This window comes from Schistocerca nitens, chromosome 8 (genome assembly GCF_023898315.1).
Source record: "Schistocerca nitens isolate TAMUIC-IGC-003100 chromosome 8, iqSchNite1.1, whole genome shotgun sequence".
NCBI lineage: Eukaryota > Metazoa > Arthropoda > Insecta > Orthoptera > Acrididae > Schistocerca > Schistocerca nitens.
Window position 1 is genome coordinate 614,472,592 of NC_064621.1, and position 11,939 is coordinate 614,484,530.

The window sequence follows — 11,939 nt, forward strand, 5'->3', positions numbered from 1 at the left end:
CGTTGGATAAATACACGTGACGTTTCTGCTGAAATGCCGATAAACAAGTGAACTGTGTATCATGCCAAGAGAAGCTACGTTAGACAAAGTGGATGTCCAAGCGTGTTTCAGAAAAACCACAAGTCGGCGAAAATGGTTATTTTCATGACCCATCTGTTCAGATACGCAGAGCAAGGAAAGGACTTCATTCTGAGATTGTAGCGCGCGCGTGGTGTCACCACTTCGGCCCTTCTTCTCAATGGATGAGCAGGAAGTGGACGTAGAGCAGCTCCCCTTGTCCTGAGGAAGTCCACACTTTCTTCCAAAGGCGAATAAGGGATGCTCAGTTTATTTTTCGAAGAAAAAGGACATATGACCTCTGCTCGCCGTCTGGCTACCACGGGGTGCAACAGTGAAGCAAAGCAGTTTTGCAACGCGTTGGTGAGGCTCAAACAAGCCAGCAAGAACAAGCGCATGTTCACGCTCTCGCATGGAATAGTGGTTCTACAGGACAACGCTATGCCACGTGGACGGGAAGGCCCTCGAGCACCTTCAAAGATGTTCATGGAACGTTCTGGAACATCCTCATTACAACATAGATATTTCAGCATACGACTCGGATATCTATGGACCCTGAAAGGTGAATTCTTCTCGGTTTATCAGCCGAGTGGTGTCGTCGTCTTGTTGCAACTTTTCGATGAGTTTAGTACCGATCATTTTCTGGTTACAGTTCGCCAGAAGATGATGGGTACGAAACTCATCGAAACTTTGCGACGACGCCAACTCTCGGCTGATAACTCGAGATGAATTCATCACTGGAATACGCCGAGAAAGACTGCAATCGCATATAGTATCTGAAAGTAAGAGGTTCACTTGTGACAAGGGGCTGCAGGACACCATGGAAAACTGGATCCATTAGAAGCCCAGGAGTCTCTACACTGAAGCCATTTGCTCCTATCCTACACACTGGGATCTGTGGGTCAATGTCAAAAGTTGTTTTCTAGAGTTGCACTGTTTCATAAGAACTGTAATCATTATACTCTTACTAAAATTTCTTGAGATATAAATGTAGTCTCTTCCCATTTGTACACATTTTATAACACACAGAAGTGATAAAATTCAATGTGTACCAAAAAGTATCTCGCGAAAATGCGATTTTACGGAGAGGGTGTTGGGTCATTTCTCCTGGTATACTGAACACAGACATGAGAGGTCAAGTCTTTTGTATATTTTCGCCTAGTGACCTTCATTTACCAATCAGAAGAGTGTCATGCTGTAGCTATACTGCAATAAAGGGTAAAATTTAAATACTACAAACTTCTCGAGCCCTGACTAATTGAGCAAATCGTTTGCTTCTTTTGGTGTACAGTGGACATGAGGCAGCATATAAAATCGCCATTTTCTCAGGGTTGCTTCTTGAGAAAAGCCCGAAAAACCATGGGTTTTGGGTACATAAACCCCAATCGTGGGGATGGCCATTTCTATAATTTCTATTCATGGCAACCTGTCGAATCTTTGGCCGTATGTTCTCAAGATGATATGCTCAAGGAACATGGAAATATTTTTCGATATCAAAAAAGTGGTTCAAAAAGGCTCTGAGCACTATGCGACTTAACTTCTGAGGTCATCAGTCGCCTAGAACTTAGAACTAAGTAAACCTAATCAACCTAAGGACATCACACACATCCATGCCCGAGGCAGGATTCGAGCCTGCGACCGTAGCGGTCGCGCGGTTCCAGACTGAAGCGCCTAGAACCGCTCGGCCACACCGGCCGACCTTTCGATATCATTTTCCATTATAGAGATCCAGAGGTTAGAATTTACCACACTTAAACAAGTGAAATATGTATGTAACATTCAGTATGAGGTGTAAACATAGTTTTGACCGATGTAGCGAACACATGACAAAGATTGTAGCGTCAACGCCAGAGGTCTGAGGTCAAGAAACTGTTCTTGGTCACCGTGCTCTCACCATTCAAATTTTATGACGCGTTCTCTTTGTGTAATTGTCGCGTCACGCCTACACAAATATGCCCTAAATGTTCCTGCAGTCACAGAAAATCGGTAAAACGGTCTTCACATGCCTGGAAAGAGCTTAAAATTACTGTTAGAAATTATATTGTAGTGGAAACACTACTAATTCAGTAAAACATTTCAAATAACATGTTTACTGTTTTGAAACACAATTCATAAGAGGGGTGCTTTCAATTCATAGCGATTAATGAACAAAGTATCCAAATAAATCCTAAAGCGAACTATTTTGTGTTAACCTTATATTAGGCAAACTTATATGTAGCTTATATGTATCAAAGTATATAAATACGCTGCCAAAACTTTACCGACCTATGGAAACAGTTTTATACAACCAGCATAACTCTATGTAGCAGGGAAAAAGGAAACCAGAGGAAAAACGCTGCTGTCAGAGCACAGTGGAAATAAAAATACAGATTATTTGAGAAATTACACAGGCTTGGGGGAAGATCAGGACCCTCATTGAATTGCGAAACTTAACTCGCAAATGTGGGAAGACCAATTTTGGACAGAAATTTTAAAGACGGTTGAATAGGTCAAAATTAAATCGTATGACTAGAATTTTTGATCTGCCGAGGTATGGGGACAACAGTGGTGTAAGTGAGTGAAGAGCCAGTGGCAGTGGAACGAACAGTAAATCAGGTGGAGGAAAAGGAGATCATGGGTGAGAGACATATATGTATAGTGGCACTGAGGGGGAGGTTCCTGAGTGTGGTGGATTAACTACAAAGAGAGAATGGGTAAAAGGAAATTAAATGTAACTTCATCCTGGGTTCAGGAGAGTGCGACAGTGTCTGGTCGACAAAATGTAATAATATACTACTGGCCATTAAAATAGCTACACCACGAAGATGACGCGCTACAGACGCGAAATTTAACCGACAGGGAGAACATGCTGAGACATGCAAATGATTAGCTTTTCACACAAGGTAGGCGCCGATGGCGACACCTACAACGTGCTGACATGAGGAAAATTTCCAACCGATTTCTCATACAGAAACAGCGGTTGACCGGAGTTGCCTGGTTAAACGTTGTTGTGATGCCTCGTGTAAGGAGGAGAAATGCCTACCATCCCATTTCCGACTTTGATAAAGGTCGGATTGCATCCTAGAGCGATTGCGGTTTATCGTACGTCTCGATCCCTGAGTCAACAGATGGGGACGTTTGCAAGACAACAACCATCTGCACGAACAGTTCGACGACGTTTGTAGCAGCATGGACTATCAGCTCGGACACCATGGCTGCGGTTACCCTTGACGCTGTATCACAGACAGGAGCGCCTGCGATGGTGTACTCGACGACGAACCTGGGTGCACGAATGGCATAACGTCATTGTTTCGGATGAATCCAGGTTCTGTTTACAGCTTCATGATGGTCGCATCCGTGTTTGGGGACATCGCAGTGAACGCACATGGGAAGGGGGTATTCGTCATCGCCATACTGGCGTATCACACGGCGTGATGGTATGGGGCGCCATTGGTTACACGTCTCGGTCACCTCTTGTTCGCATTGACGGCAGTTTGAAAAGTGGACGTTACATTTCAGATGTGTTAGGACCCGTGGCTCTACCTTTCATTCGATGCCTGCGAAACCCTACAATTCAGCAGGATAATGCACGATCGCATGTTGCAGGTCCTGTACGGGCCTTTCTGGACACAGAAAATGTTCGACTGCTGCCCTGACCAGCACATTCTCCAGATCTCTCATCAATTGAAAACGTCTGGTCAATGGTGGCCGAACAACTTGCTCGTCACAATTCGCCAGTCATTACCCTTGATGATCTGAGCTATCGTGTTGAAGCTGCGTGGGCAGCTGTACCTGTACACGCCATCCAAGCTCTGTTTGACTCAATGCTCAGGCGTATCAAGGCCGTTATTACGGCCAGACTTGATTGTTCTGGGTACTGATTTCTCAGGGTCTATGCACCCAAATTGAGTGAAAATCTAACCACGTGTCAGTTCTAGTATAATATATTTCTCCAATAAATACCCGTTTAATCATCTGCATTTCTTCTTGGTGTAGCAATTTTAATGGCCAGTAGTGTAATGACATTTAGCATCACTCAGACATATATTTATGATCAAAAGCAAGCGACAGCTTCCAACCGCTCCTGACTCTTGCATTATATTGAGGAGACTGCAGAGATGCCGTTCCCGGTCAGATACAACGGTGCAACTTGCAGGGTCGGCTAGGACCTGCATTGATGTTCGAGCACGCTTTCCTCGGCCTCTCTCCGTATTTTTGTCCAACTCGTGTACAGCCATGCAGTACTTCCTTTAGTTGCGTATAAGATCTAAGTTTTAATTTATCGACCCATGATCTCAGTAGTTTGGTCGCACAGGATCTCACCACTCTTAATTTTACACGAATCACCACGTACAATAGCAATCATATTGATGTTGTTTTGTTAGGCAACCAGTATAGACATTATAGTGATGTCATCTTCAGGCTTGCTGTATCAATGACACCAAGTACAACTCGTGAGTGTTTAGGATGTGGCACCAGTACTCGTGGGGTTCAATATCAGAACCAGATACGAGTGCTGGTACCTTGTGTTACGCATGCACGAGTGGTACTTGGTGTCATTCATGCGGAAAGCCTGAAGATGACGTAACTGGAACGTAGAAATTGGTCGCCTAATAAAAAAAATTTGAAAATAACGGATGTTCGGTTAGTAATATTACAGCCAGATTAAAGGAAGTGCAGTGTTACACGTTGAAGGACAGCGACTATGTTCGAATGCCATAATTATTGGTAAGAAAGGCGGAATGAGAGTTGTGACAGCTGTTTCAGTACATTTCTATCAGAATCTTCTAAAGTGGAAAACATTTGCGTTTTTATGCTGCGACAAGAGCAATTGTCCGCTGGTGGATGTACAGTCGTAGACAAAACGAGCGAGACCCCTCTCCTTTTCGTTATGCTGATCCGCACAGCTTTAAAGTCTGCTACACAGCATAACAGGCAAGGCGACGAAGTGCTACCAACATACTATGCAACTTCGCTCAGCTGATGTGCTGAGATAGCAAGGTCAGAAAATGGCTCTAAGAACTGGAGAAACTCGAGCTTCGAAGACGCCACAGCATCGTCTGCCACCACTTCGTGGGAAACGAAATACCTCAAGTATAAGCCAATGTGTTGTATTCACATCTGTGACTATGAATTGGATCTAAAGGGTGGTTATGGATAGTACGCATGCTCAGATTGCTAATCTAACATCATGAATAAAGACAAGGGGAAATGAATTAGGCGTCCTTGCTCTTCCTCTTCCGTAACATCAAATGTATTTTAGTTATTCTTTCTTAAATGAACTGCGCAGAAAATCATTCACCAGAAGTGAATAACTTTTTAGCAACACCAAATGATATTAACAGCTTGCCGGCGCGGGTTAGCCGTGCTCTCAATGGCGTCATATCGCAGACCGCGCGGCTGCTTGCGCTGTCAGTTCGAATCCTCCCCCGGGCATGGATTTGTGTTAGGTTAGGTAGGTTGAAGTAGTTCTAGATCTAGTGGCTGATGACCTAATCAGTTCGGTGGCATAGTTCTTAGAGCCATATTTTCACCTTTCGCGTAAATTTTCTTTACATAAACGGCCGTAACTTTAGATTGCGTTGACATAGCTCACTTTTTTACACCACCAAGGGACCATATACCGCAGGAAGTGCGATGAATGATTGTCACATAAGCGGTGACATAAAGGTAGACGTTTCATATTTTGAGTCCAGAAAGCTCTACGCAACAGAAACTGCAGATCATTTTGTCATTTTCATTGCTAAATTGCCGTCTTATTCATGTCTGGGGTAATAATAGAGGGTTGTTTGCCTGGGTTGTCTGCTAGCGTACTGAAAGGTGTTTGCTACCGCAAGGGAGGCCTGGTTTGTTTTCGGTTCTAATCTCGATGGAGGCAGATAGACTATCAGTAAAGGAATTTTAAGTAATTATCGCACCCCAATACGTTTTATTGCTAACTTTATTCTGTTCAGGCGCCCTGTGGATGTCGATATGAAAATCTTGTAGAATTTCTTACTTGTTACTGTTTACTTTTTCCGCTTCTGTCAATAATTGAATTGACTTAAGTGTGGCATTGAATGATTTTTAACTGAATTTCGTTATGAATCTTTACGCATTGCTAAATTTGCACACTTTCATGGTAGGTCAGCAACGGTAATCCAGTGTGACTGGTCTGAACGTTGACACAGACCACTTAGCGGCCGAATGCGCATAATATTTTGCTAATTCGTAACGTTCTGGGGTACTTTGTCTTACTAAAACAGTTATGTTATCTCGATAAGCTGAAATTCATTGTTATTAGTACAGTTCATACTAATTAGCGTTTCTTCTTTCGTCTATATCTAATATTTAGGTGTTGTGGTTAACACACTAATCAGCATTAATACAGTCTTACACATGATTGAAAACAGTCTGAGTCCGCAGCTCGTGGTCGTGCGGTAGCGTTCTTCCTTCCCACGCCCGGGTTCCCGGGTTCGATTCCCGGCGGGGTCAGAGATTTTCTCTGCCTCGTGATGACTGGGTGTAGTGTGATGTCCTTAGGTTAGTTAGGTTTAAGTAGTTCTAAGTTCTAGGGGACTGATGACCATAGCTGTTAATTCCCATAGTGCTCAGAGCCATTTGAACCATTTGAAAACAGTCTGACAAATTTCGGATAGTTTTTCAATTTCACGCCTGTGCATAGTATGTTGGTAGCACTTCGTCGCCTTGCCTGTTATGCTGTGTAGCAGACTTTAAAGCTGCGCGGATCAGCATACCGAAAAGGCGAGGGGTCTCTTTCGTTTTGTCCACGACTGTACATTCCAGTGAGACGGGTAGCCTGCTCTGGACGTGTATGAGATAACAGAGAGACTGAGGAGCGGGAGCGGAGCCAGAGGCGGTGCAGACACTCACCGACGACGTTGAGCTTGAAGGCCTGGCTGATCTTGGGCTCGGTGCTGACCTGGCACTCGTAGGTGCCCGAGTCGCGCAGCTGCGGCGAGCCCACCTTCAGCGTCCACTCGTCGGAGCCGTCGGCGTGCAGCGACTGGAAGCGCTGGTCGTTGGTGTAGGTGAGGATGCCGACGGTGAGGATGTGCAGGTCGCGCTTGCGGATCCACGAGACGGCGCGGTCGCCCAGGTTGCGCACGCGGCAGTGCAGGTAGGCGCTCTGGCCCACCGTGGTCGTCGTCTCGCGCCGCGTGTTGTTGTCGAAGTAGGGCTGCGAGAAGGGCTGCTCCCAGTAGGGCGCGTGCTGCTCCACGACCGCACCTGCGGCACACACGCGAGGGAGCCACATTAGATCTAAATTAGATTGGATTAATTATTCATTCCATGGACCCATAAAAGAGGAAATCCTCGTGGGTGTGGAACATGTCAGATAAACACATTACAAAAATGTAATTAGAAAAACTTGAGTTTCATTTATCTTAATCATCCTCAGTCAATAAACAGTGAAATTATGTACATGAATTAAATTTAAACTTCTAATATTTACAGGATTAATACTTACACCTGCTTTCATTAAATCCATCATTCAGACATTCGCTAGTCTCTTGGCTATTACACCCAAGTATTGTCAAAAATTAGAGTAGATTATTCATTTCAGTTATCCTCAGTTAAGAACAGTCAAATTATGTACAAGATTTAAAATTAAATTTCCACTATTTGCAGCGCCCCCTGGGGCGCTAAGCGCCCGCGATGACCCGCGGCCAGCGCCCCGGGCGAATTCGTATGTTGTCGCAGTGGCCGAACCGTGCCGCTTAAGGGGCTCCGGAACGCCCTATACTTGCAATGTTAAAATAACGCTTATAAATTACATCTTTCCTCACAAAGTATTTGAGGTAGGAAGTAGAACTTTTTACAGATTATTTATTGGAATATGGGCTACAACTTAACACAGGGATTTTACAAAATTTTAGTTCAGTTATTAAAGATGATTTTTTCAATTGTAATGAAAATTCACAACATTTTTTTGCAAATTTTTTTTTGTATATTCAGAAATATACAGTTTTTTGGAAAAAGGCTGTGTTAAATTATGCAGAAGGTACTGTGTAACATTTACTGAAAGTTTGAAACAAATATGTTTGGAAGATCCTTAGAAAACATGTAATTAGTATGAAAAAAATTATAAATAGTTGTAGTCTTCGGAATTGAATAAATTATACATCTATTAAAAGGTAATAGTCTGCAGATTCAGAAAACGCAAAAAAGTAAAAATTGAACTTTTCATGATTTTGAGCCTTTCCGGAGCCCCTTAACTGGCCGTGCGGACCGCCCGACCGCCCGCTGCACCTCTCGACCTTATACCATTATAAGACACAACCACGGGTTTGGATATTTTTCTAGCCCTCCAGTCAATGGGTTTAAAATCGGAACGCGAGACCAGTGTAACAACGGATGGAGCCCCTGCGCTACGAGGGATACGCACGGGATTCCTCGGTTACGTCAGGTCAAAAATGGCTGAAGTCGGCTGTTCCTTATTCGCGGCAGTCCATTGTCTGATATACCACGAAGCACTTTGTGCGAAGATTGTCAACATAAGAAATGTTATGGACACAGTTCTTCGAACGGTTAATTATCTTAGATCGCATGGACTCACACATCGCCAATTTAAAGAATTTCTGGCTGATATCGAAGCGGAATACCCGGACGCCCCCTACCACACCGAAGTAAGATGGCTGAGCAGAGGAAAGGTGCTTCATCGGTTTTTCTCCTTGGGGGGTGAAATAAATACCTTTTTGAAATGAAAGGACGCTCAGAAGAATTACTTTGTGATCCTAAGTGGGTGGCGAATTTGGCTTATTTGAGTGACCTTACTGGTCATTTAAATACTTTGAACATTTCACTCCAAGGCGAAAATCACTCTGTTGCTGATTTAGTGCAGACGATTTAAGCATTAAAAAAAAACAATTATTTTGTGTGGAAAACAGTTGCGCGAGAAGAATTGTGGACACTTTCCTGCACTAGAACGTGTTAAAGAAGATGTCGATCTTTCAGATTATGTTCAAATCATTTGCGAATTACAAGAACAGTTCGAAAACAGAATTTTGGAGATTAGTGAACTTCAACCGGCCTTATATATATTTATTCGCCCGTTTTACCTTCGGGCAGAGGACGTCTCACAAGTGCGTCAACTGGAGCTGATTGACCTTCAGTGCGATGTCCGCCTGAAGAACTGCTTTCCTATGTCTAAAACTTTGGATGACTTTTACAGATGTCTTCCACGAGAAAAATATCCTCTTTTGCACAAGCACGCGGCCAAATTTCTCTCAGTGTTTGGTTCTACGTATATTTGGGAGCACTTTTTCTCTCTTTTAAAGCTTGCTAAAACTAAGAACCGTTCATTACTTGGCGATAAAAATTTGACTAATTCTTTGAGGTTACCTGTCTCACGGAGTATTGTAACAAACCTAGACAAAATCGTTTCCTCGAAAAAGAAAATCCTGTAAAATGTTAATTATCGTCTTTAACAATGTTGACTGTAACAATTACAGAGCTTTATAACCGTAATTCTATTTTTAATAAGTTTTCGAACTTGGCCAGTTAAAATTATTACGTACAAAACACCAAACTAATGTTCCGATTTATAAACTCTGAAACGGGATATAAAAAGCTGTAGCACGATGTTGTTGTTGTTGTTGTTGTGGTCTTCAGTCCTGAGACTGGTTTGATGCAGCTCTCCATGCTACTCTATCCTGTGCAAGCTTCTTCATCTCCCAGTACCTACTGCAAACTACATCCTTCTGAATCTGCTTAGTGTATTCATCTCTTGGTCTCCCTTTACGATTTTTACCCTCCACGCTGCCCTCCAATGCTAAATCTGTGATCCCTTGATGCCTCAAAACATGTCCTACAAACCGATCCCTTCTTCTAGTCAAGTTGTGCCACAAACTTCTCTTCTCCCCAATCCTATTCAATACCTCCTCATTAGTTACGTGATCTACCCACCTTATCTTCAGCATTCTTCTGTAGCACCACATGTCGAAAGCTTCGATTCTCTTCTTGTCCAAACTGGTTATCGTCCATGTTTCACTCCCATACATGGCTACACTCCATACAAATACTTTCAGAAACGACTTCCTGACACTTAAATGTATACTCGATGTTAACAAATTTCTCTTCTTCAGAAACGATTTCCTTGCCATTGCCGGTCCAGATTTTATATCCTCTCTACTTCGACCATCATTAGTTATTTTACTCCCTAAATAGCAAAACTCCTTTACTACTTTAAGTGTCTCATTTCCTAATCTGATCCCCTCAGCATCACACGATTTAGTTTGACTACATTCCATTATCCTCGTTTTGCTTTTGTTGATGTTCATCTTATATCCTCCATTCAAGACACTGTCCATTCCGTTCAACTGCTCTTCCAAGTCCTTTGCTGCCTCTGACAGCACGATGTATAAAAAAATATTTACTTATAATTACAAACAGTAAGAATGAGACACTATATACCTTACATAAAACTATTTCTAAAATAGAATATTTTGTTTACGTTTGATCTGACCGCGGGACAGTCCAGCGCAGAGCGGTGCTGTGCAGTCTCACTCGCTCCACAGCTCTCTCTCTCTCTCTCTCTCTCGCTCCTACGCCGACACTAGCGGCACACGGTCGCGGACGGGGCGCTGAACTACACTGCCTTGGTGAGCCTGATTTACAGACTTAAGACGTACATCTGCTTTCCACACATCTATCCTTCTCACAGTACGTAGTTACTTGGCTGTTACAACCAAGTGTTGTCAAAAATTAAAGTATAATAAATTTTCATTAAAATATTCTACTGCACTTGTTGAGGAATTCATGGATGGAACAGAAGGAGTTGGCCACCAAAAATTCCTTTACATTATGTTTAAATTGTGCATTGTCTGAAACTAAACTCTCAATGGTTGCTGGTAACTTATTGAAAATATGCGTTGCTAAATACTGGACTCCTTTCTGGGCAAGAGTAAGTGGTTTTAAATCTTTATGTATATTGTTCTTATTCCTAGTATTGATACTGTGTACTAAGCAGTTAGTTGGAAAAAGAGATGTATCATTTACAACAAACTTCACTAAGAAATAAATATACCGAGAACCCGTGGTTAATATGCCCAATTCTTTGAATATGTTTCGACATGATGCTCTTGGATTTTGCACTACTCATTACTCTTATTATGCGCTTCTGTACTCTAAAAATTTTTCTCTGTTTGTGGAGTTACCCCAAAATATGATACCATATGACATAATGGAGTGAAAATAATCAAAATCTGCCAGTTTTTTAATATTTATATCTCATATGTCTGACATCAGTCGCATTGCAAACACAGACTTGTTTAGGCGCTTTAGCAGCTCGTTAGTATGTTGCTCCCAACTGAATTTATTATCAAGTTGTAATCCCAAGAATTTTACAATCTCAACTTCTATTTCCATGTCATCATATTTTATACACGCAACAGAGGGAAATCTCTTGGAAGTTCTGACCTGCAAATAGTGGGTCTTTTCAAAGTTTAATGACAGTGAATTGCCTATGACCACTTATTAATGTCAATAAAAATTTGATTAGCTGCCCTTTCTAAATTTATATTTGATTTACTATTTATTGCAATGTTTGTTTCATCTGCAAATAAGACAAACTTGGCATCTGGTAATGTAACAGATGACAGGTCATTAATACACCCACGAAACTGTAGTGGACCTAGTATGGAACCTTGGGGAACACCACATGTAATTTCTTCCCAGTCAGATAATGTCTGATTGCCTACTGCTGAAGTTTCGTTTTGTTTTCTAGTAGCAAGATATGACTTTAAACCACTTTGCAGCACTACCAGTGATGCCATAATATTTTAACTTACTTAAAAGAATGCTGTGATTCACACAGTCAAACGCCTTTGACAGGACACAGAATATGCCTCCAGTCAGGTTACCAGTCAAAGTGCTTAGACTTTGCAAGCAAAGTCAACTAC

General features: G+C 42.3%; 1 protein-coding gene across 1 annotated transcript in view; it reads right to left on the bottom strand.

The window, feature by feature from the left end:
• LOC126199694 (limbic system-associated membrane protein-like) overlaps nt 1-7,294 on the bottom strand; it is a 146,660-nt gene extending 139,366 nt beyond the window's left edge. Inside the window, exon 1 of the mRNA XM_049936621.1 lies at nt 6,910-7,294. Within this exon, the coding sequence (XP_049792578.1) occupies nt 6,910-7,294 (385 nt within the window). The remainder of the gene's footprint in view (nt 1-6,909) is intronic.
• Nucleotides 7,295-11,939: the final 4,645 nt, after the last annotated feature.